The 27,671-nt window shown below is 38.9% G+C and overlaps 1 protein-coding gene across 2 annotated transcripts in view; it reads right to left on the bottom strand.

Annotated features, from left to right (window-relative positions):
* Window positions 1-255: 255 nt before the first annotated feature.
* slc30a7 (solute carrier family 30 member 7) overlaps window positions 256-27,671 on the bottom strand; it is a 65,845-nt gene continuing 38,429 nt past the window's right edge. For both annotated transcript variants that reach the window (XM_060830235.1, XM_060830236.1), the window contains 3 exons: window positions 5,791-5,881; window positions 5,553-5,702; window positions 256-2,900 (listed from right to left, as the gene is read on the bottom strand). In XM_060830235.1, the coding sequence (XP_060686218.1) occupies window positions 2,853-2,900; window positions 5,553-5,702; window positions 5,791-5,881 (289 nt within the window). In that variant the 3' untranslated portion in view covers window positions 256-2,852. The remainder of the gene's footprint in view (window positions 2,901-5,552; window positions 5,703-5,790; window positions 5,882-27,671) is intronic.

The following is a 27,671-nucleotide window of genomic DNA, read 5'->3' as shown; positions in this document are numbered from 1 at the left end:
TGCATGATGATTAATAGACTTATGGAGCTTAACGACATTATGTTACAGTTCCTGAGCTACCAATTGGTTACAAGTTATTGTCTAATGTTAAAATCAGTGATCCTGGAATTTCATACAAGTGTGAGATGCATTAATAGTAAATATTGTTCTGTAACTTAGCATTAAATCTGAAGCTTGTTAATGGTGATCATTCCCACAATGGGAAATAAAATAAATTTTTTAAAAAAACTTACACAAAACAATGTTGTCAAAATATTTATTATGCATATTTCCATAAATCAGACAAGTTGTTTGAAAAGACAATTTACTGTAGAGACTTTACTTCATAGTTGTGCGTACTTCAAATTGCTTTGGTGACATTTACAAGTCTGTTTCAAATTACTAAAATACTGTACTGAATCTCTTTTCAGATCTTCAAGAGATTTATCTATAATGTTTTTAAAATCAACTTGAAAAACAACTGAATAGCTCAAGACCTTCAGGTGTGATTTCAGAAAATCCTGTTCAAAGCTGCAAAACTGAAAGAAAACTTCTACAGTCTGACAACCTTTTTTTAAAAAAACAAAATAATACAACTCTCTTCTCCTCAAATGCCCAGTTAAATTTATGGGTAGAGGCAAAGACTTGATACAGAACAAAGACCCTCTTTGATTTAATGTTGAAAACGTTCCCAGAAGCAGCAACAATGCATTCTGCACCCAACAGAGTGAGTATTTTGTTTAAAGAGAATAGCGACCATTCCTTCTCAAAACAATATAAATACTTTTGCTTTGATGCAGAAATATTTATTTATTGAAGTTTATCAGATAAACCTGCCATGTATAAACGGTTACTCACATTGTGGGAAGTGAGCACTGAAAGCATGTAAATTGAGAGACAGAAACCTGCAATGATGTGAACTTAAGCAAATCAAAATTGTAGAACAGAGAGTCTGGGCACGGGAGGGAGAAGGGAATATCTGTGCAGTACTATTAATCTATCCTGCACAGACACACAGGAAGTGATTACAGCTTGCGTGTAAACATTTAAAATCATACAAAGGTTTTTAAGCTGTAAACATTTGCCTTGAACAATGCAGTTTGGCAACCATTGTAAGATACTGCTTCATATTCCAATTATTTTCCCTATGCAGCTGACTTCACCAAACCATTTGATTGCCAGATGAATTTCAATAATTTACAGAATTGATTCCACTCATTGTCAAAACAGCTAAAACAAAACAAAATCTGTGTCTGGTTTCTAGATTGCAAGCAGCAGGCTGCAGTCTTTTGCTTTGCACCTCATGCAACCACACTCACTTGTGGAATTCTGACATACTCAAGTCAATGATACACAGGCAAGACGACTCTGGGCACTGATTATCGTTAGTCTTCTCATCATTACTTTATAAATTAAATTCTGTTAAGTTCCATTAGAACCAGTGCTCCCACAGCCTCAGTATAGTAACAATCTACTGAAAGAGAAATCAGGTTATCAAATCTCCTGCTGACGGCAAAATTTTGCACTTGGTTGGTCCACAATACCGGTTTAAACTAGACCAACATAAACATTAATGAGAAACCATTCACTAAACATATCAACTCACAACACACCCATTCCTTCTGGCAAGCCTCTGGCATTATTAAAAAATCCCTCTTTGAATCTAAAGTTAGCTAAGCAGTTCATAAATGTGTACAGATAAGGCTGGAAATTCTGAGTAGGCCAAGCAGCATCTTTCTCAGTTTCTGAAAGGACACCAGCTTAACACATTCATGGTTCCTTGATGCACAGAAGCTGTGGTCTGTTGAGTATTTCCAGTATTTTGTTTCTGTTAATATTTCAGATTTCCAGCATCTGCAGTATTTTGCCTTGTAGAACCAATTAAGAAAGTTCATTTTCACTGTTTATAACCGTAGTTTTACTGAACTTAACCCATGAGCAGATCACCTGCAGAGTCCAAGTAGGAATGAGGACACATTTTTAACAAAAAACTGTTCACATTTTATGTTAAGAATATTTGTTTTCTAATCAGATCCACTGTGCATGTGTCTTCTGCCACACTATCCATCAACCCCAGCCCAATCCAGGATAAACAGTCATCCATGTGCAAAATTGCCATGATGCAAGTGGAATTCCATTATATCAGTCAGCATATAATGAACAGCACGAGTATTAATGGTGTTGAAAATATTACACATATCCCACCATTACAAAAAAAAGGATAAATTTGCTCACATCCCAACACCCCCTCATTTCAAAATGAAAACTTAAAATACATGAAAATCATGCTGATCACCATGATGCTCACTACTGGTCAATGATTATAAAATGTGTCCCAATGGGTCCAGTATCCACTCTCTATGCTTCCAATATTAATTCATGTCCACTGGAAAAAGGCACTTCAGAAACTGAATATGGTTCATTTCATTCAACATGTATAGTGTACAACTAATTAGAAAATAATCATTATGGAGTGGAATGATAGTCAGGACAGCAATATTTACAAGAACAGGAATAGGAGGAAATGTGGAAACATATCTGTTAGGATGCAGGATTATACCTACACGATGCTTGGCTCATCATATACCAGAACGCTGACTGGGCTATAATTCCTTGATAAAAGTCAAGATGAAATAAGACACTTCAGGTCTAGACATAAAGGTGGCTTCAGATCTAGTGGGTGGTGATTATGCAGATTACTTCACTGTTTCTCAGCTCTTTTGAGAAGAGCCTTCCACGATTGCAAATAAATAGTTCTCAGTTGATATCAAGCGCACTGTATTGTGATGTTTCAATCCAGCAACCCGACAGCAGTTAAATCTATTTATTGATCCCAGCAACAGGGGTTTGGACCCAAGTGTTTTAAGACAATCTTACAGTGCTGCAAAGTCAATCTGAACATAAAGCTGTCTTACTCCTGCCTGTGAATAAAAAATAAAAAGTTTTGAATACTTACTCAGTAAAATGAAGTAGAGATATGTTACATCCTCACTATCAAAATTGCTCAATATCAGTAAATAACTCAATGCTTCCCTTTCCATTTAAGCAAACATACAAATTCATAAAAATGTTCAGCAACCAAAGTGTTGTGAATTTTTATGCTAAATTTTACACCACATGTTCTAGTACACAACTGGTGTTGTATGTAACATTTTGCAGCAGCAGCATGCTCCTGTGTAGTTGTCTTGGAAATGTTTTACTCAGTAAAACACGCAGTCAATATTGTGCACTGGGGGGAGATGATGAGTGGAAGAGGTCATCTTATGCACTACCTACCACTTTCAGCCAACAAAAACACCTACTCCATTAGAAAACAAAGTACAGGGTTCACAAAAGAAAGAAGGTTAAATCCCCAAGCCAAATCATTTTATCATGTTCAAATCTATATAGTCAAGATGTTATTTCCTTTATGATAGCATTGCTATCAGTGGCAATCTAGTGGGCTATAAAGCTGGTCTCATTAATGGTGATCAATCATAGATTGTTGTTAAAGCTAATTTTAATCAATGGTGGGTTTTTTTCGGACAGAGAAATCTGCCAACCTTTGGAGAGATATCTGGACTCCAGATCCACAGCAATATGATTGCCTCTTAACTGCCCTCTGAAATAGTCTACCAAGCCAATCAGTTCAAGTGCAAAGAACAAAAAAAAATCAGATCAGCCTATTAAATTATCAATAGCAATGTTTTAAATTTCAATGAGTGCCAGTTTGTGAAGGGCCTCCATTGACAAAAAACAATGGACTTAAGTCAAATTACTTGGGAAACCAATTAGACAAGGACAAATACAGTACCATTTAAACAATAATTTTCAAAACCATTTGTGCACCTAAAGGAGTTATATATGGTAAGATACTCTGGAGATAATAAAGCAGTTTATAAAATTGATTAAGGAATAATTAAAAAGATGATAGAGTAGCTGCCAGTGATGGGAAGACCTTTAATGGTTAGCTTGCAATTAAGAGAGCCATCAAGGACCGAATAGGGCCTGTGATGGAAGCTTAAGATGTGATCAAAATTTTACATGGTACATCACATTGATCTTTACTACTTAGTCATAAGACATGTTCGACAGAAGAAAGATTATGACTGAGTATGTAGACATGTATGTAGAATGGTCCAGCCAGAATTAGGTTTCTTAAAGCAAATATGTTCCTGTGCCATGTGGTCTTCACCCTAGGTTCTGAAAAGAAATGGAGGCTGTGCTAAAAGCCACTGGCTTATATAGCTGAACTCATGGCATTTATAGTTGTTTGCAGAGACTGGAAAGAGGCCTGTGTGGTGCTTAATTTGACAAAGCCAAAACATGGAAAGTATGAATTCATTAGTTTAAAGTTAATTATAACAAGGAGCTGAGGGAACTTTTGGAAACACTTGTGATAACTTAGAGCAGAAGTTATTAAGCAATAAGAGCATAATTTCTAGAAAGTATACCCTAACTCATGAGCAACGTTGTAATCCCCTTGAAGAAAAATCCAAAGTCTGTGAATGATGAAAGTTTAGCATGCCAGAAAATACCATACAGAATGCTGAAAAATGATACCGCATCTTAAGGAATTAGTGGCCAGTTTTCAGATCTCAAAGTGCTGTAAAGACGTCAGGAGGAGGGTCAATCAATTAATTCCATTTAAAAGCAGGTCATTATCGGGGCAAGCTCAGGGATAACAGTAGACTCTGTGGTCATACTCGTGGGTCTTTAAAATAATGAAAATATCAGAAACTTTCCATAGCCAGAAAGGTGAACCCATGGTGTGTGAGGCTGAGTTATATTGTGGTGGAAAGAATTGGGTTTTTGTCTTTTTGCATCTACATAATGAAGAGCCACCAGTGTTACAGATACAGACACTATCAAAACCTGCATTCAGTCATTTCCTACTTGACCTCAGGAACTAAACAGCCCAAACCTCCAAAACATGACAAATTGGCAATATTTTCTTGCCCTTTTGTTGTGCACTTTGTCCATTAGACAACCTTTAAATAGGTCAGGTGGTGAATAGCCACCCTCGACACAAAGACCCTGCAAAATCAATGAGTATCAAAGATGATTGACTAGTACACTTTAACCATTCTTCTGTAGCAAACCATAAACTAATCTCTTTCAAAGAAATACTGCATAATAGGAGGTTTGAAGTACCACTATTGTTACTACATGGTATAATTGACTTATTAAATCAGTGTCAAATCCAACCAGCAAAATCATTCTCCTAATTAACCTCTCAATATTTTTTTTAGATTAGATTCCCTACGTGTGGAAACAGGCCCTTCGGCCCAACCAGTCCACTACTGTGCTACAGAATGGCTGATTCCTAGGAATTTCAAATGACATTCAATCATAAATTTAGGCTTGTCTACACTACCAGTTTAGTATACATTTCCTTAGTCATACAAATAGCAGTATATTGTGCACACTGTCAGTAAGAAGCATTTTGCAAACAAATAGTTTAATTTTTATGAGAACCTTAAACTTTGCATCATAAAAGTAATTCTTAAATAGACATCAACAATTTCTGAATCTTGTAGATTGGTAAAGAGAAACACTTATGATAGAACAGTGGAAATAACCTCTTTATATACCTGTGTGAAAATGTTGTGTGTTTGACTCAAAATCCATCGTGCATCTGCATCAGGAGCAACCAAAAGCTTTACTGTACCGATGTAGACTTCACTACACAACGTCCAAAAGTGAGGATCAATTATACTATAAACTCCTTGCAAGTGTTGAACCTGGAAGAATAAATGAAAATGACGAGTTCCAGTTTAACTGCACTTTCTTTCCTCTTGTAATACTGCATATAGAAGTTCTTCTACCTACCCGCTGATAGCACTGGGGCAGCACGTGATCCAAAGCTGGAGGAGTACGTTGCATTAAAATCCCAATGGATTGCTTTAAGAGTGGAATAACACTATCAGAAAAAGAAATATTGTCAGAAGAATGATTTTATACTACAGCGTTAAACTTTGCTTTAAAATGCATCATTATGCAACAATTTGTTGTTATTAGTATAGTTCCGGCACTCCCTCTATCCTGAAACTTGGCAGTAAAGAAAATTAATGACAAGAGAAAATCACAGACTAACATACATTTAGTGAACTTTAACACTCAAATAACCTGATCTAAGCTTGGATTCATTTTCACTGTTTCATTCCCTTAGTGGTTTCATTGATATCCACTCACTTAGAGCAATGTTCAACTCTCCTGGCCACATGGACTTTGTTAAAATTACAGATTTGTGTAAATTATAGATTTGTTCAATGCCACTGTTATCAATGTAAGATCATGAAATTATTATAGGACACGACTTCCTTCTTCCAAGAATTAACTGATGCTCAATTAATGCCCTCAGAAATACCTCATTAATCTGGCCTGATTGCAAGGATTCATTTGGAGGTCTTTATTCCTGCCGGTTTGTAATATCATCTGACTGAAATTGGTTGAAGTTTCAGGCACTGTAAACTGGAAGAATACAAATGCACCAGCTCTCACAACTTGGTGTGCTGTGGTTTTCTTTGACTTTGTTTCCTTTTTCAGGCAGTCCCTTTGGAGCTTCAAAGCAGCTAGCAGGAAGACATGATTTAGGTGGTTTACAATGATCATGCGTTTTGAACTTGCATGCCAATCACTGTGATGGCACATACAAGATATGGACTTCCCATGTAGATGCAACAGTCAAGGCAGCACATAGCCTCTTCATCAGGCAGCTCAGGAAATTTGGTATGTACCACTGAAAGTATACTGTCCGGGTACGTAATGGCCTGGTTATGCTCTGCCCAGGACTGTAAGAAACGACATGAAGAAGTTGTGCGCACTGCCCAGAACATCACAAAAACCTATCTTTCACCCATGGACTCTATTTGTGTGGCCTGTTGTGGCCGAAAAGCTGCCAACAGCAAAGTCCCATTGCATCCAAGCAATACTTTGCTGCAACCTCTTCTGTCAGGCAGAAGTTTGAACACACGCCCCAGCAGGTTCAAGAACAGCTTTGTCCCTGCTGTTATTAGCCTGATGAAAGGTCTTTCTAATTTCAAATAATGCTGATCTTGTCCAGCACATGTCCTGTGCGATGTAACTTGGCTGCTTCTGTCTACTCATTTCTTCACCTGATGATCTCTACGTCCTTGCTTACTACGATCTGCCGGTACTGCTTGCAAACAAAGCTTTTCACTGTACTGAAGTACACATGGTGATAAATTTTTACAAAATTAAGATTAATAGATTTTTTTGACAACAAATTGTTGCCTATAAAATTGAAATGCATAGGCATCGAGGCAACCTGTGGGGCAGTTAAGAAACTAGTAGGGAGGAAGGCTGTAGAGATTTTAGGTTTCGGACTTTGTTCAATTGACAGGGAGAGTGATGTCACCGCTTACTGGTGCTAGGAGCCCACTTTCAGAAATGTCAAATACAAACACGCTAGATGTAAAATACACAAATAAATAACCAGGATTTGGACAGAGAAATGTTGTCCATTTTGTAGATCACATTGAGCTACAAAATTAGGTAAAATGTGAAAGATCAAAAGAAAATAGTGTAAAAACATTTGAGTAGAATGACAGGACTGGTGTGATGCAGTGGTAGTGACCCTACTTCTGAGCCAGAAGGCCCTGGTTTAGGTCCCAGCTGCTCCAGAGATGTGATAACATCTGAATATATTGATTTAAACTAGCTGTAAGGAGAATGCCAAAATTTAAAGCATTAAGGTGCTCACTTTAAAATGCGAGAATGCCATACCAGTAGGATTTTTTTAACAAGTTCAGGGATTCTAGCAATCAAAGTTATTATAAAGTAATTCCCAGGTTTGAAAGTGTGAAAAGCCCTTGAAGAATACCATATATTTAATTCTACTCGTCCACAAAAATTATACTGTCAGAGTTACACAGCACAGAAACAGACCCTTTGGTCCAATTTGTCCATGCCAACCAGACATCCCAATCTGATCTAGTCCTATTTGCCAGTATTTGACCCATATCCTCTAAACCCTTCCTGTTCATATATCTAGCCAGATGCCTTTCAATGTTATAATTGTACCTGGCTCGACCACATCCTCTGGCAGCTAGTTCTATACACGCACCACCCTCTGCATAAAAATGTTACTCCTCAGGTCCCTTTTAAATCTTTCCCCTCTAATCTTAAACCCACCCTAGGATAAAGACCTTGTCTATTCACCATATCCATGTCTATCATGATTTTATAAACCTCTATAAGGTCACCCCATAACCTCCAATGCTCCAGGGTAAAAGGTCCCAGCCTACTCAGTCTCTCCCTTTCACTCAAACTTAGACACAGCAACACCCTTGTAAATCATTTCTGCACCCACTCAAGTTTCACAATATCCTTCCTATAGAAGGGTGACCAGAATTGTATGCAGTATGCTAAAATAATCTCACCAATGTCCTGCACAGCCACAACATGACATCTCAACTTCCACATTCAATGTTCTCACCAATGAAGGCAAGCAAGCCAAATGCCTTCTTCAGTGCCCTGTCTACCTACGATGCCATGTTCAAAGAAATATGCACCTAGGTCTCTTCATTTGGCAAAACTCCACAGGGTCCCACCGTTATCAGTACAAGGCCTGTCCTGTTTGCCATACCAAAAGAATCGCACATTTATCTAAATTAAACTCTATCTGCCCATTGGCACATCTGATCAAGATCCCATTGTACTCAAATAACCTTTTTCACTGTCCACTACACCACCAATTCTGGAATCATCTGCAAACCTATTAACCATACAATGTTCCTGTATTCACATCCAATTATAATGTAATAGTATATTAAATACTTTTCTCTGCAGTAGCATCAAATGATGAGCCTATGAAAAATTCCAGTACATGTTCAACTTGGGAACTGGAAATATTATTAAAGAGGAAGGTAGAAGGGTCTCAAAATTTTCCTTGGGCTTTATGAATTTCTGTACTGAAGAGCAGAGATTTGTTCCTTGGTGTCTACCAATATTTTTGCCTTAACAATATCACAAAAACAGAACACAATTTGCTGTTTGTGGGACTTAGACACACGCAAGTTGGCTGAAGCACTTTCTACGTTATAACTATGTTCAGGAAATTAAGGAGTATCAGTTGGGTTAGAACTTTTGATTTCAAAAGTTCTAACTTAGCTATAAAGTGCTTCGAGTTGCCCCAAGGTCAAAGGACATTATTTTGATTATGCAAAGGGCTATTGATTTTGGCTTTAAAATTATCAACTGATCTAGCATCAATAACCACCATTTATGGAAAAAGTTTCTAAACTTCTATCACTCGTTTTGAGTAGAATATTTCCTAATTTCAGTTGAAAGGCTGGCTGTATTATTTAAACTATGGTCTCTAATCATAGACACACTAACAAGGAGAAACAGGTTGTTCCAATCCACCCAACCGATACTCCTTAATATTATGAATATTTCAAATCAGGTCCAGGGAACAGTCTGGTTCGTGCAATCTCTCAACCAATAAGAACCAGTGATTATTCGGTTAAATTTACCTTATAGGGAGTGTAAGGCCAACATATCCACCAAAGATTCCCAGGAGTTGAAGCAAAAACGTTTCACCCCTTTTACTCAATTTTTTTATAAAAATCGCAAAACAAAAGGAGTGTGGAAGGACAGAATTGAAATTCATAAAGATACCTTTAGATTAGAATGAAAATTAAATGTAAAGCTTTATCTCAAATTTAAAGACCAAATCGCCTATTCAACAGTAATCTGCGATTTTCAGATCCCTTTACAATTAGAGTCACAGAGATGTGCAGCATGGAAACAGACTTTGGTCTAAGTCGTCCATGCCGACCAGATATCCTAAACTAATCTAGTCCCATTTGCCAGCATTTGGCCGACATCACTCTAAACCCTTCCTATTCGTATACACATCCAGATGCCTTTTAAATGTCTGTAATTAAACCAGCCTTCACCACTTCTGGCAACTCATTCCATACATGCACCATTGTGAAAAAGTTGCCCCTCAGGTCCCTTTTCTATCTTTCCCTTCTCATCCTAAACCTCAGCCCTTCTGGACTCCAAGAATCAACAAGCAGACATCATTTATTCAATCCTCTCATCTATCGATTTAATAAAAAACACTAGTCAGCCATGAACCATGCAGGTCAGAAGCTCAAATGCTTCAGATTCCATGAAAACAAATTGAAATTTAATGTTAGTTTCGAATATACACTTTATATGAGTATATGCTAAATGTTTAAAAGCATATTTAAGAATGTTTAAAATTCATAATTTATATAGTTATTGCTCAATTACTTCCATTTTGCAATAGAATCTCATCTGGTAAAACAGGAACTTTATGCAGCCCAGTCAGCAGAAAATATCTATAAAATTATTTGCTGGATTTGTGCCAAAACTTACATATATTAACATAAGTGAAAAATATAAAGAATATAACCCTATCACATGAGTGAGCATCATGGACATATTTGTAACTACCTAAGTGGAATTAAAATGAATTTTTTCAGTGCTTACTACAAATCGATGAAACAAGGATACAATCTTATATGCCACTTCCAATTATCTAAACACATTAGAGTAAAAACATTCCATTCTTACATATTTCATTCTCCTATATTCTTCATGAACAAATCAACGGCACATCCGCGGGCTCACCCATCTCTGGACTCATAGCAGAAGCGGTAATAAAAAGATTAGAACAAACAGTCCTACCGCAAATTCAACCCAAACACTGGGTCAGATATGTGGATGACACCTTTGTAATCATTAAAAACTCAGAAAGAGAGAACACACACTGGATCATCAACGCCACACTCACAGGAATCCGATTCATTAGAGAGGAAGAAAAGGACAACCAACTCCCATTCCTAGATGTGATGGTACAGAGAACACCTAACGGACAATTCACCACAAAGGTATACAGGAAAGCCACACACACAGACCAAGTCCTGATCTACGAAAGCAACCACCCCAACACACACAAAAGTTGCATCAAGACACTACTCAAAAGGGCCACAACACACTGCAGCACACCAGAATGCAAAAAGAGGAAGAAGAACACCTCTACAATATATTCGCCAAAAACGGATACCCGCGCAATTTCATCAACAGATGCCCAAGAGAAAGACAACGGAACAAGGACATGTCGCAACCCACACTACCATAAATCAAGAGCATTTCCGAACTGACAGCCAGACTACTGCGACCACTAGGACTCATAACAGCACACAAACCAACAGCCACTCTCAGACAATTCACCAGGACGAAGGACCCAATACCCAGCATGAGCAAAACCAATGTAGTGTACAAAATCCCATGCAAGGACTGCACAAAACACTATATAGGACAAACAGGAAGACAGCTAACAATCCGCATCCTGAACACCAACTACACACGAAACAACACGACCAGTTATCCTTAGTAGCCACACACTCAGATGACAAGCAACATGAATTCGACTGGGACAACACTACTATTATAGGACAAGCCAAACAGAGAACAGCCAGGGAATTCCTAGAGGCATGGCATTCATCCACAGATTCAATCAATAAGCACATCGACCTGGATGCAAAATACCAGCCACTGCAGCGGACAGCTGGAACCGACAACCGGAAGCGGCAGATACAAATCACTACAAATGCCGGAGGAAACATCACAGAAGCACTTCACAGGAGGCTCCCAAGCACTGAGGATATCACCTAGACAGGGGCGAAACGTCTGCAACACAAATTCCCAGCTCGGCGAACAGAACCACAACAATGAGCACCCGAGCTACAAATCTTCTCACAAACTTTGAATTCTTCATGAGTGAATTAAAACAAAACACACATATCTCACAATGTGATAAATGAATCAACATTTGTTCCAATCATATTTTTAAAAAGTATTTAAGGGTAAATGTTCAATGCTATTTGATTGGGCAACTAATAGCCAGGGCCCTATTGCATTTAAGATTGACACAAAGAAGGTGGGTTGGATCTTAAGGTAGACTTGCATTACATGGTAATGATGAGTACATTATAAGTGGAAAGACAGCTATCTGGGCTTAAATCATGACTGAATCGACTGACTTAATTTGTTAATTCTGTTAAAATCTTATCTGACTGTTAAAAGGCTAAACTATATAGATGAAACAAATGGGAAATACAGCGATAAGGACTACATTTCCATATAAATCTTAACTACTCTTGGCTTATGCTCCATATTAAATGATGGACATAACACTTTCTTTCTAGTAGAACTGGATTACGGCAGATGGATATTTCTAACCTGCCTTAAGTCTCAGTACATCCAAGCAAGAGCACATCACTGAGCCAACAGACAATCCTCAACTGGTTGTGAAAATATACCTTCCCACACTCAGGAATATCCCAAGACAGAATTATATTTAATGTTGGACATTGTGTTGCAGTAAAAGTTAGCCGATTGGCTACAGTCACCGAGTCATAGAGATGTACAGCATGGAAACAGACCCTTCAGTCCAACGCGTCCATGCCGACCAGATTTCCCAACACAATCTAATCCCACCTTTCAGCACCCGGACCACATCCCTCCAAACCTTTCCTATTCATATACCCATCCAAATGCCTCTTAAATGTTGCAATTGTACCAGCCTCCACCACATCCTCTGACAGCTCATTCCATACACGTACCACCCTCTGCGTGAAAACGTTGCCCCTTAGGTCTCTTTTATATCTTTCCCCTCTCACCCTAAACCTATGCCGTCTAGTTCTGGACTCCGACCCCAGGGAAAAGACTTTGCCTATTTATCCTATCCATGCCCCTCACAATTTTGTAAACCTCTATAAGGTCACCCTTCAGCCTCCGACGCTCCAGGGAAAACAGCCCCAGCTTATTCAGTCTCTCCCTGCAGCTCAGATCCTCCAACCCTGGCAACATCCTTGTAAATCTTTTCTGAACCCTTTCAAGTTTCACAACATCTTTCCGATAGAAAGGAGACCAGAATTGCACGCAATATTCCAACAGTGGCTTAACCAATGTCCTGTACAGCCGCAACATGACCTCCCAACTTCTGTACTCAATACTCAGACAAATAAAGGAAAGCATACCAAACACCTTCTTCACTATCCTATCCACCTGCGACTCCACTTTCAAGGAGCTATGAACCTGCACTCCAAGGTCTCTTTGTTCAGCAACACTCCCTAGGACCTTACCATTACGTGTATAAGTCCTGCTAAGATGTGTTTTCCTAAAATGCAGCCCCTCGCATTTATCTGAATCAAACTTCATCTTCCACTTCTCAGCCCATTGGCCCATCTGGTCCAGATCCTGTTGTAATCGGAGGTAACCCTCTTCGCTGTCCACTACACCGCCAAGTTTGGTGTCATCTGCATACTTACTAACTGTACCTCTTACGCTTGCATCCAAATCATTTATGTAAATGACAAAAATTAGAGTGCCCTTGTGGCACTCCACTGGTCACAGGCCTCCAGTCTGAAAAACAACACTCCACCACCACTCTCTGTCTTCTACCTTTGAGCCAGTTCTGTATCCAAATGGCTAGTTCTCCCTGTATTCCATGAGATTTAACCTTGCTAATCAGTCTCCCATGGGGAACCTTGTCGAACACCTTACTGAAGTCCATATAGATCACATCGACTCTCTGCCCTCAATCTTCTTTGTTACTTCTTCAAAAAATTCAATCAAATTTGTGAGACATGATTTCCCACGCACTAAGCCATGGTGACTATCCCGAATCAGTCCTTGCCTTTCCGAATACATGTATATCCTGTCCCTCAGGATTCCCTCCAACAACTTGCCCACCACCAGTCTATAGTTCCCTGACTTGTCTTTACCGCCCTTCTTAAACAGTGGCACCACATTTGCCAACCTCCAGTCTTCCAACACCTCACCTGTGACTATCGATGACACAAATATCTCAGCAAGAGGCCCAGCAATCACTTCTCTAACTTCCCACAGAGTTCTCAAGTACACCTGCTCAGATCCTGGGGATTCATCTACCTTTAACCGTTTCAAGACATCCAGCACTTCCTCCTCTGTAATCTGGACATTTTGCAAGATGTCACCATCTATTTCCCTGCAGTCTATATCTTCCACATCCTTTTCCACAGTAAATACTGATGGAAAATATTCATTTACTATCTCCCACATTTTCTGTGGCTCCACACAAAGGCCGCCTTGCTGATCGCTGAGGGAACCTATTCTCCTTTTAGTTACCCTTTTTACCCTTTTGTCCGTAATATATTTGTAAAACCCCTTTGGATTCTCCTTAATTCTATTTGCCAAGGCTATCTCATGTCCCCGTTTTGCCCTCCTGGTTTCCTTCTGAAGTATACTCCTACTTTCTTTATACTCTTCTAAGGATTCACTCGATCTATCCTGTCCAAACCTGACACATGCTTCCTTCTTTTTCTTAACCAAACCCTCAATTTCTTTCATCATCCAGCATTCCCTATACCTACCAGCCTTCCCTTTCTCCCGGAGAAGAATATACTTTCTCTGGATTCTTGTTATCTCATTTCTGAAGGCTTCCCATTTTCCAGCCATCCCTTTACCTACGAACATCTGCCCCCAATCAACTTTCAAAAGTTCTTGCCTAATACCATCAAAATTGGCCTTTCTCCAAATTAGGACTTCAACTTTTAGATCTGGTCTATCCTTTTCCATCACTATTTTAAAACTAATAGAATTATGGTCGTTGGCCCCTACGTGCTCCCTCACTGACACCTCAGTCACCTGCCCTGCCTTATTTCCCAAGAGTAGGTCAAGTTTAGCACCTTCTCTAGTAGGTACATCCACATACTGAATCAGAAAATTGTCTTGTACACACTTAAGAAATTCCTCTCCATCTAAACCTTTAACACTATGGCAGTCCCAGTCGATGCTTGGAAAGTTAAAATCCCCTACCATAACTAACCTAATATTTTTACAGACAGCTGACATTGCTGTACAAGTTTATTTCTCAATTTCCCTCTGATTATTTGGGGGGGGGGGTCTATAATACAATCCCAGTAAGGTGATCATCCCTTTTATTCTTTCTCAGTTCCATCCAAATAACTTCCCTGGATGTATTTCCGGGAATATCTTCCCTCAGCACAGCTGTAATGCTATCCCTTATCAAAAATGCCACTCCCCCTCCTCTCTTGCCTCCCTTTCTATCCTTCCTGTAGCATTTGTATCCTGGAACATTAAGCTGCCAATCCTGCCATCCCAGAGCCATGTTTCCGTAATTGCCATGATATCCCAGTCCCATGTTCCTAACCATGCCCCGAGTTCATCTGCCTTCCCTGTTAGGTCCCTTGCTTTGAAATAAATGCAGTTTAATTTATTAGTCCTACCTTGTCCCTGCCTGCCTGATTATTTGACTCACTTCTGTTCTCAGCTGTACCCATCTCAGATCGATCTCTTTCCTCACTATTTCCCTGGGGCAAATACCCCTACCGTACTAGTTTAAATCCTGCCAAGCAGTTTCTAGCAAATGTCCCTGCCAGTATATTAGACCCCTTCCAATGTAGGTGCAATGCATCCTTCTTGTACAGGTTACTTATACTCCAAAAGAGATTCCAATGATCCATAAATGTGAATCCTTCTCCCATACACCAGCTCCTCAGCCATGCATTCATCTGCTCTATCCTCCTATTCCTGCCCTCACTAGCTCGTAGCATTGGGAGTAATCCAGATATTACTATCCTTGAGGGCGTCCTTTTTAAATTTCTGCCTAACTCTGTAATCTCTCTTCAGAATCTCAACCTCTTCCCTTCCGATATCATTTGTTCCAATGTGGACAATGACCTCTTGCTGGCCCCTCTCCCCCGTGAGAACATTCTGCACCCTCTCTGAGACATCCTTGATCCTGGCACCAAGGAAACAACACCCTTTTTCTCTGCTGGCCACAGAAAGGTCTGTCTGTACCTCTGACAACAGAATCCCCTAACACAATTGAACTCTTGGAAGCAGACGTACCCCTCGTTGCATTACAGCCAGTCTCAATACCAGAAACGTGGCTATTCGTGCCACATTCCCCTGAGAACCCATCACCCCCTACATTTTCCAAAACAGCATACCTGTTTGAAATGGGTATATCCACAAAAGACTCCTACCCTAGGTGCCGACCTTTCTCACCCTTCATGGAGTTAACCCATCTATGTGACTGTATCGGAGACTTTTCCCCCCCTTCCTATAACTACCATCCATCATGTACTGTTGCTGTTGCAAATTCCTCATCGCTTCTATCTGTTTCTCCAACCGATCCACTTAATCTGATAAGATTCGCATCCAACTGCATTTATGACAGATATAATCCGCAGTAACCCTTAAACTCTCTTTAAACTCCCACATCTGACAAGAAGTACATATTACTGCAAAGGCCATTTTTGCCCCTTCACAATCTACAGACCCAGAAAGTAACACCGTCCTATTCCTCCACAAACACTGCCCCAGGTTAAATTATATTTTAAATTTAATCAAGAGACTTATCTCCAAAAACATATAATCAAGAAAGAATACACGATACTCACTACTGCCGCCTTTCTCTTGGACAGACTTAAAACAACAATTAACTTATCTGATTCTGTGCTGTGAACTTCACCCAACAGTTTCTCCAAGATTAGTTGTGAATTTCACTGTTTGTTAATTTTCCCAGATGCACTCCGATCAGTACATCATTTCTGAAAGCAACTGAAGGGATATGTGCTAGATACGACCTGTTAAGCTTCAGGATGTATATACATACTTGGCATCGAAACTGATACATCACATTATTGGTTTGTGTGATGGGCAGAACATGTTTTTGGCTTGATAGCAGCATCCAGTTAATAGCAAACACCACTCAAATGTTACTGCCTTGTCGCAATATAAAGCAGCTAGCTTCGCCTGCTGCTCAAACTTTTGAGAGTAATCTCAAATAATTTGGCATTTGCAACAATGTCCAATATTAGATCTGATTCTGTAATTGTAAATAATCACAAATTTACAAAGAATTATGTCAGTAACAAATTTAAGGTTGTTAGTTCGACTAACTGTTGTTCACTTGTGCACTGGAAGCTACATACATTTAATATACAGGGCCTTGTTCATTGCAGACAAAGTGCATGTATACACACTGCATCTGTTTCAATTGAATAAAATAAATGTTGGTTATTCACTAGCAAATGGAATGATGTTCACATAAAGGAGAATGGAATATAAAACGTGGAAGTTCTGTACAAGATGCTGACAAAAAAGTTGGGCCCAGATGTACTTGAGTTTAAACAAATAAAAGGTGAACTTATCAAAACATAAAAATGGGAGGAGACTTGATATTTGAGACAATGTAAGATACTAAAACTGAGCAGGGGGTCACAATTTTAAAAAAAATAAGGATTCAGCCATTTACGAGAGAAATGAGGAGAATGTGTTTCAGAGTCACAGACCTGTATAATTATCTTCCTAAAAGCAGTGGAAGCCGGGTCATTGAATATTTTTAAGGCCAAGCTAAATGGATTCTTGACTAACAGGAGGTTGAAACATAAAAAGTAGACAGGAAAATGGAATTGAGGCCTTAATAAATCAGAAAAAGAAGGAGTCATTAACAGTACAACCAAATAGCACTTACTTAGCAATAACATACTCAATGATGTTCAGTTTGAATTTGGCCAGGGCTACATAGACTGAACCACATGACAACCTTGGTCTGAACAGAGACAAGAGAGTCAACTCCCACAGGTAAGATGAAAGTGACTGTCCTTTGCATGAAGCCAGCATCTGACTGAGTGTGGCTCCAATGAACTTTAGCAAAATTACTATCTTGGGAAGTCTGCAGGAATTCCTCAGGGTTGTCTTGGGCCCAACTGTCTTAAGTGATTTCATCAATGACCTTCCCTCTGGCATAAGGTCACAAGTGAGGATATTCGCCAATGATTACATAATGCTCAGCACCATTTGAAACAACCCAGCATTTCAAATGACTGATTTTTCAAAAAAAAAGTTCATAAGAAAGCTTTGACACACCATTAGATGTTTGATCATTTTGAAGTACAGGTTATAGCAACAGAAATACAAAATTCCCAATTTTCTCTGACCAATCTGAGTCATTGTCACATGAGGTGTGTACATGATATATGGCCAAGTGTGGTAAGTTAGTGTTAAACTGGCATTTAACTTGCAAACCACGAGACATTGTCATAAGAATTCAGAACATTGAGCTTTAGCTCTCTTAATTGTGTTTGAAACACTCCAGGGAACTGCAGCAAACCAACTTTTCTAGAAGAGTGTCAACAGGTGTGAGGTTACACCATATGAGTCTAATGGCATCACCGATCATCACTATCTCTTAAAGCAGAAATGTTAAGAGGTAGAAGTGCTCCCAGATCAGTGAGGAACATTTGCCCAAGTTTGATTTCATTGGCAAACAGTAGCAAAATTCAAGTGAGTCAACTTAGAGATTCTAGAATAAAGTAAACAATAAAATCACCACAGATGCAAAGAAGTTCACCATCTCACCTTTGGAACCATTACTAGGGTCAAGTACATTTTGACCATAGAGTCATAGAGATGTACAGCATAGAAACAGACCCTTCGGTCCAACCTGTCCATGCCGACCAGATATCCCAACCCAATCTAGTCCCACCTTTCAGCACCTGGCCCATATCCCTCCAAACCTTTCCTATTCATATCCCATCCAAATGTCTCTTAAATGTTGCAATTGTAACAGCCTTCACCACATCCTCTCACAGCTCATTCCATACAAGTACCACCCTCTGCATGAAAAAGTTGCCCCTTAGGTCTCTTTTATATCTTTCCCTTCTCACCCTAAACCTATACCCTCTAGTTCTGGACTCCCCGACCCCAGGGAAAAGACTTTGCCTATTTATCCGATCCATGCCCTTCATAATTTTGTAACCCTCTATAAAGGTCACCCCTCAGCCTCCGACGCTCCAGGGAAAACAGCCCCAGACTGTTCAGCCTCTCCCTGTAGCTCAGATCCTCCAACCCTGGCAACATCCTTGTAAATCTTTTCTGAACCCTTTCAAGTTTCACAACCTCTTTCCGATACATTCCAACGCAATATTCCAACAGTGGCCTAACCAATGTCCTGTACAGCCGCAACATGACCTCCCAACTACTGTACTTAATACTCTGAAGCATTTTTGGATTTTTCTTTAAAAATGTATCTTTATGTTGGCCCATCCTTTCCTCTGAACTATGTGGAGCTAAAAATAGCTCTAGTGGGGAAACAGGAAATATTTATCAAGCCTGCAATTCTAGAACCTGCAATGGAGTTGTTTTGACTCTTGTATGTTGCACAGTGGGGCACATTTGGTGAGAGGGTTTTGATTTATATTACACAGCAAAGGATATAAATCAGGAATTTCATATAAAGATCAACTGTAAACTTGGGGAGAAACCAGCTAACAAGCAAGTGATCCCAATGGTATAGTTACACGGTAACATCAAATTCAAACAATGTGCATTCTGTAGATCATGCAGTGGTTCCTTTGCTCATCTCAGGTCATTTCATTGAGAAGCAGAAGCTTCATGCAGAATAGATAAGAGGAAGACAGAAAGGATAACTATGAGAAGTCTACTCCAGCAAACATACTAGCAAAGTATTAAGAGAGGAGAGGAGGTAGGCTCAGACCTCACCATGTCAATAACACACTTGAAAACATATTTACTGCACATGGTGTATCTATTGGACAAAAACAAAACTGTGTACTAATTTATTAGTGTAAAAAATGAGGTCTGCAGATGCTGGAGATCACAGCTGCAAATGTGTTGCTGGTTAAAGCACAGCAGGTTAGGCAGCATCGAAACGTCGAATTCTCTATTCCTGAGATGCTGCCTAACCTGCTGTGCTTTAACCAACAGTACTAATTTATTAGCTTTCATTATACACAAGAACACATACACACACTGAACTTTCAAGCAGGCAATTGACTTTCAATGGTTTATTCCTCAGAATATTCACTGAACCGGAGACAACCTGCCTACTTTAAAACTAAAAGTCCAACAGATCTAAAACAAAAACGGAGGAGTAACACTTTGCACATCAAGCCCACTCTGCCATTCAACGTAAATCATTACTGCTCCAGTATCTTAATACCATATTTCCACACCAGGTGGGATCTTTATCCCAAAGAACTCTTTCTTTCCTAAACCACACTCACTAAAATGGCCTCAACAGCTTTGCTTGGTAGCGAGTTCCACAGCTTCACCACTTTCTGAATGAAAAACTTTCTCATTCCTGTCCAAAATGTCTTCCACTGTACCCAGAGTCATACAACAAACCTGCATGCGAATAATTAGTCTGGTGAACCATCACACCATCTGCTTACTGGTAAGTACATCTTTTCTTGGGTAAAGAGACCAAAATTGCACACAATAGCCCAGCTTTAGTCTCAAGGCCCTGTATAACTGTACTTCAAATTCCTTGCTCTTGTCCTCAGACCTTCTTGCGATGATAACCCTTCCTAACTGCTTATTGTACTTGCATGATTGCTTTAAGTGAGCAGTGTACACAAGAACTTGGTTGCCCTTGTATATCAGCATCTTCTAATTTATTACCATTTAAATAAAATGGGCATTTTATTTCTTCAACTGAAGTAAACAACTTCACATTTTTCTAATCTGCCATACACTTGCAATCCTAACTTTGTTTTAAAAAATTCACCTATGGTTTGTGCGCATTGCCAGCATTTACTGTCCACTCTCAGTTGTACTTAAGATAGTGAATTGCCTTCTTGAATTGCTGTCATCCATGTGCTCAAGGTTGACCTGCAATGCCCTTAGAGAGGAAATTCCAACAGTTGCATGCAGCGACAGTGAAGGAACAGCAATATGGTTTCAAGTGAGGATGGCAAGAAGGAGAACTTGCAGGTGGTAGTATTCACATGTGTCTACTGCCCCTGACCTTCTAGATGGATGTGGTTGTGAGTTTGGAAGGTGCAGTCTATGGATATTTGGTGGTGAATATCTGCACTGCATCTTGTAGATAGTATACACTGCTGCAACCTAGCATCGGCAGTAGAAGTGGATATTTGTAGATAGGGAAAAGCAGCAGGCTTGATGGCAGCCTGGAGGGTGTCAAGCTTCTAGTGTGTTGTTGCAGCTGCACCCATCTAGTCATGGGGAGAATACCAGACTCTTGACTTGCACCTTGTAGATAGTGGACAGATTTTGTGGAGTCAGGTGATGAGTTACTTGCTGCAGCATTTCTAGCCTCTGACCTGCTCTTGTGTACATTTATATGGCAAGCCTATTTGGATTTTGGGTCAAGGGCAACTACCAGGGTGTTGATAATGGGGGATTCAGTGATGGCAACAACACTGAATGTCAAGGGGGTGTGGTCAGATTCTCTCTCATCAGGGGTGGTCATTGCCTGGCACATATATGATGTGAATGTTAACTTCCACTTGTCAGCCCAAGTCTGACTTTTTTGTCTAGATCTAGTTGCGGTTGAACTTACACAGTTTCAGCATCTGAACAGTTGTGAATGGTGAACATAGTGTAATGGTCGGCAGACACCCACAAGTCTGACCTCATAGTGTAATGTTCGGCAGACACCCACAAGTCTGACCTCATAGTGTAATGTTCGGCAGACACCCACAAGTCTGACCTCATGATGGAAGAAAGGTAATCGATGAAGCTGGTCAGGATAGCTGAGCCGAGGACACTATCCCAAGGATTTCCTGCAGAGATGTTGGTCAGTAATCTCAGCTCCAAGGCAACTACAACTGTCCTTCACAGTGCTAACTATGGATCTTGACAGCATTCTGGCAATATCATGGAAGATCGGTGCTCCAAAACTTGCTGCTCTCCCAGTTACAACATTGATATCAACCATACAACGTAGAAAATTGTCCAAGTATGTCATGTATGCAAAACCCAGCCAATTACAGTCCAATCAGAACTGCAGAGCTTAGATCTGATCAGATCTAAGTTTGATGGCAATGATTAAGTGGGAGTAATGCTGGGCAATGATGTGCAGATTGTGTTGATTACAGCACCTCACATATGTCCAGTCTTGAGTTGCTAGATCTGTTTGAAGTCTGCCTCATTTAGCATGGTCGTAGTACCACACAGGACAACAGACATTATTCTCAATATGAAGGCTTGTTTCTACAAGCAACAGATGGTTGTCACTCTTCCCAATACGGTCATAGACAGACACATTTGAGACCAACAGATTGATAAGAATGAGGTCAAGCATGTTTTGCTCTTGTTGGTTCCTTCTCCACCAGCACACAATCAGTTGAGTAGCTACATTGTTTAGGACCCGACCAGCTCGATCAGTAGTGTTGCTACCGAGCTACTCTTGGTTGGACACTGAAAGCATCCACTCAAAGTACAGTTTGCACCCTTGCCATCCTCAGTGCTTCCTCAAAGGTGTTCTTCAACATCAAGGAGTATCAATTCATCAGCCAGGGTAGTACAGTACCTGATTATCAGCAGGTGGTTTTCTTGCCAATGTTGACCTGATGCCATGAGACTTCATTGTCTTGGGGGTTAATGTTGAGAACTCCCAGGATAACTCCCTTCCACTGTACCTTGGACATAGTTATCAGAATCATCCCTTATAGGGTCACTTTTGCTGTTTCATTTCTTTGTCGAGACTTCAGCGTTATAAAAGAACCGAATGGCTTCACAGGCCATTTCAGTGGGTAGCCGAGAGTCAGCCACACTGCTGTGGCTCTGGAGTCATATGTAGGCCTGACCAAGGATGACAAACATCCTTCCATGAAGGACATTGGTGAACCAGTTGGGTTCTTCTGACAATCAACAATGGTTTCATGGTCACCGATAAATTGTAATTCCAGCTTTTTTAAAAATGTGCTGTGGCAGGATTTGAACCCAGGTCAGAACATTAGCCGAGCTTCTAAATTAATAGTTCAATGATAATACCACAAGGCAATCATCTTCCCTTAAAATCCCTCTAAATCACCTTGATGCTTCTTTATATCCTCTTCACCACTCACAAACACATATATAAGAACGTTACTCCCCTTTACTTTGGAATTCTTGTTCATATCCTGATGAGTGCAATATGAAAGTCTTGACAAAATTTGTCTTTTTTCAGTAACACTCAAGTTCTGCACTACCACGTTTACCAACAAAACTGGCCAAAACCACTCATTTAAAACATTCTTGGGCCAGTAAACACGAGAAACCTGGTAAGACAATGATTACTAGTTATTTTCTGTGAATTGGCCACACATGATGCACTCTTGAAATGCAGTCAATGCCGCCTCTGCAGCCATTTTCAAAAGTTCAAGCTGCAAGCAAGCTTATCTTCCTTTTTCCAAGAATAGGTTTTTGTGTTTTCCAATGCTTAATGATTTGTGAATGTATTTTTAAAAAATAGGTCTAGGTGTAGAAAATCACCACATACAATTACACAAAAATTGCAATATAGCAAGAGGTAATTTGGTTTTAGTCTGTATTAGTGTCTGCCACAAGTCAATCCTATACATATTCGTTATTTCCTTTTCTATTAACAAACATTTTAAATGTTAAGATAATCTCTGATTCTAATACTATATTCCATAGTTTGCTTGCTTTAGCTTTTCACTGATTGGATATCAAGCAGCTTTGTATTACTGTTCAGGCATACATTTATAATACATTCTTTTAACAACATTTCTAGTAGGATCCTATAGATCTTTGTCCCATCAAACTTGGCTATTATTTCTACATTTTACATTACACTCTCTCTTTCACACACCTCTGGTCTACACTAATATCAGAGCAATCTGATCAAATCAATACTAGCCACAATAGTGTCAAAACACTCAAAACTTTGATCAACAAATTGCAGTCTCCTCTGTCTAGATTTAAATGTAAATCACAGAATGGCATCAGCAAATAAATTATTTTGGTCAACAGTGCTTCAACATATTGCATGTGAAATTCAAAGAAATTTTAACATAAAAGGCTGATGATTGTAAAATTTCCAATATCACTAAATACCAAACCTCACACTTAAATATCAGATGATTTAATGAAACACTTTGGACATACTTTGGGAAAATAATCTAAATGTAACATGGTTTCACTTTACCCTTTCTGTGAATGTAATGATCTGTTGACAGCAGGTGGCCGTTAATAATAATGTATATCAATACCTTTTTCTTTAAAAAAAGGAATGTAAATGAGACAGCAATTTAAAAACAGCAGCAGCTAAGGTTACTAAAAGGCATAACTGCTGTAAACTGTGTACTTTTAACGATGTGAAACGTTAATCTTTAGTCAACCGTTAAAGATAAACATCATGGCCATTTATTCCAAACTGCAAGTACACCAATATTTTTCTAGCATTGAAAAAAAACTTATTGCCATATAACACAGGGCTTCAGACAAACTTACAAATCTGAGAAACTGGGTGTAGCCCAACCACTAAACCACAAAAGGAAGTAAGTGTTTTTAAATTCTGTATCGTATAGTTAAAAGCTCGGGAAGTCACAAGTAAGCTTGTAGTTATGAAACTTATAATTCTGTAAAACAAATGAAGCTCTTCACAATAGTGTAAATGCAATGTCTGAAATTTGGTACCATTATACATTGAAGTCATTTTGAAATGTAATTTCTCTTGCCTTTTCCATTGAACAAACTCCTGCAATGCAGGCATAAATTTAGCTCTAACTTGACATTTATCAAAATATATAAGTAACATCACAAACAGTGTGAACTGCACAACCAACCTTGCCTGCAGTTAGAAATGAATTTACAAAACTGCAGCCACTCTGATACTAAAATACTTTGCATTTATACAACATTTAGAACTATAAAAATGATAATTTACAGAAAAAGATTCATTAGGTTCATCATGTCCAGCCATTCACAAGTTGTATCATCTACATTTTGGTTAAAAAAGCCCATCTTTCATACTAATTCTATTCCAAACAATACTAGGGTAATTGAAATTCCCCTGCCCTCTCATTTTTGTATTTCTCAGCCTTTGCTATGCTCTTTGACATCCTTCTCATTGGCCTAGAACAGATTTAGGGAGATGATGGCACAGTCTTATTTGTTACTGGACTAAGAATTTGAAGACTGAATTATTTAATAAAATTAATTTGGAATTAAAAGATTTAATGATGACAATGTTGATTGTTCGAAAATCAGCTGATTCACTCATGCCCAATAGAGAAGGAAACTACCTGGTCTTGCCTATGTGTGATCAAAGACCAACAGCAATGTAGCTGACTCTTTCGTGTTTTCTGAAATGGTCTAGCAACCACTCTATTCATGGGGAGCTAAGCATATGCAATACATGTTGGCCCAGCCAGCAATGTACACATACCATGAACAAGTTAGAAAAAATTCCAGCAAAGTGATTGCTTTTTTTTTTCTTGTTTTGTTCAATTCAACTGAAAAGGTCTCATTTGATGACCCTTCTATCATATAATCCCTCTTCAGTTATGAAGGTGGCTTTAAAAAATTACACATCCCTTCTTTTTGTCCTTCAACCTGACATGAAAACATTGTAGCTCGGAATATTGAAATGCCATTTCCTGCCCTATTTTCAGCCAAGACTAAATAAAAGCTGTAGCGTATTCCATGTGCCAATCTGCATACCTAGCTTATCTGCCCGATCCAAGATTTGACACGATGTTATTTTTAACATACATATCCCTTGCATTCTGAACACTTAATAAATTTCTGCATTCCATTTCCAACTTTTATTCATTCTAAATTAACTCAAATTTTCATCCTCTGCCTGACCATTTTCACACTGCCCAAAAACAACAATCCTCCACTCCACTCCCTCAAGCCCTACAGAAGTGGAACCTGTCCAGTTTATCAGTCCCACCTTCCCCAGAAACAGCTCCAATGCCAGAATCCTTCTTTCTTGTCACAAATTCTTATCCATTTCTGTAAAATCACAGAGATTATTATCTCCTAGTTCCTGCTTCTCAACTGCACTTTCAACTCTGCCTGCAGAATCTCATTCCTCTTTCAGCTTCTATCATTGGTGCTGATATGAACATGTTTAGCCCACCCCAGAGTCACATGGGTGATACACAGGAAGCAAGAATTGCAGGTTTCATGCAAGACAGGTCAAAATTAAAATGGGGATTCTAATAACAAAAATAAAGAGTAGTTTGTTAAAATATCAAATTTTAATGAGCTAATTTAAACTTGCTTCAGCTACAGAACTTTCATAGAAGGCAATCTAGAAAAGCACAGGAAGGTCTGATTAATATTATATGACTCTGAATGGATTCCATGCATAATTAACATCAAAAATATTAAACCCTTCTAGCATGCTCTGCTCTTCAGGAAGATCAAGGCTACTCTCCTTCACCTCCACATAATTCATATTATTTCTTCTTTAAGACAGATGAACAGGTTTTTAGGTAATAAATAGACAATAACTGGGCCCATCACACACTGACCCAAATTCCAGATTCCCTAACCAAGATAAACATACAACTAGCATCTATTGTGCCAAACCTTTTTATAAATTTTGCATATCAATTAGGTCACTTTGCATTCTTCAAATTTCAAGAAAGTAGACTTTCTCAATGTTACATCCCTCATACTATTAATCACTCACCGCTGAGCCAGTCTATTGACTTCAGTGCACCCTCTCTCAAAAGGCAAACTCAAACACTTAATTACAGGAGCTGAACCTTCCCACAGTATTCCAGGTGAAGTCTTATTTAATTGTGGTAAAACATGTTTACTGCTACTGTAATCATTGTAGAAACAAAATCATCAATTGCCTGCCTAATTGCTTGCTATACTGGCATGTTAACTTTGAGATTCATGGACCAGGATATCAATAAAGTCTGGGTCTGACCATTTCAAAAGTATTCTGCATTTTTAGTTATCCTACCAAAGTGAATGATCTAACATAGTATAAGCAATATTTCACTTGCCAAGCCTTACCCATTAACTTAACTTGTTTAAATACTTTACAGACTTCTTGTGACCTCCTCACAGCTTACTTATCATTTTGCTTTAAATCAAAATGCACTTCGCACTGCATTTTGTACCAGCACTTCCAAAGGATAGGTCATACAAGAGTCATGCTTTAACTCTGCGAGTAAAGCCAACACTGTGAAGGGAATACTAGTATCTAGTTCTTACACCATTCAGGTCTTTACCTCTGACAAGGCCATTTGATTCAATTTGAGAACAATTAGTATATTTCCCAAAACATTGTCCTAATCTACTTCACATGACAGACAACTTCAAGTCATCAGTCAAACACAAGCAATGCTTTTTACCATTCAAGCACCAGGTGCTCAGGAATTTCGCTGACATTGTTTATACTGGTTTGACTTCCCCAGATACATGTGCAATCAACTTTAACAGAGGAACTACAAGTTTCATTCCAAATCAAGACCACAGTATGATGTGAAACTGCATAACATTTAGAACAATGCAGATTTATAGCACTGGTAGAAATAGCACTTTATGTTCCACTTTTTCCAGTCTTCAAATACTCAATTCTAATCTGGAATTATATTTTCTTATCAAATTTAAGTTACATTTAAAAGAACTTTAAACTTAAAAGCTATTTGAAATTTTGCAAAACTAAGAACAAAAAGAAATGGGCAATTCACTAGCTATCAAATGGCTATAAAAACTGGCAAACATATTAAAAAGGTGCTGGGCTGGGAGCACTATTATCAAAGTTGATCATGTGTCAGAATGAGGCAGGACGCGTTTTCAACTTAGTTTTGTTTAGAAAGATGCAAAATGTTCAGAGATACACAATTCAAATAATGAACAGAGTTAAAAGATCTGAATGGGTTCATGAATAGGAAGGG

This window comes from Hemiscyllium ocellatum, chromosome 9, assembly GCF_020745735.1.
Source record: "Hemiscyllium ocellatum isolate sHemOce1 chromosome 9, sHemOce1.pat.X.cur, whole genome shotgun sequence".
Taxonomy (NCBI): domain Eukaryota; kingdom Metazoa; phylum Chordata; class Chondrichthyes; order Orectolobiformes; family Hemiscylliidae; genus Hemiscyllium; species Hemiscyllium ocellatum.
This window is presented reverse-complemented; position numbering and strand designations above follow the sequence as displayed.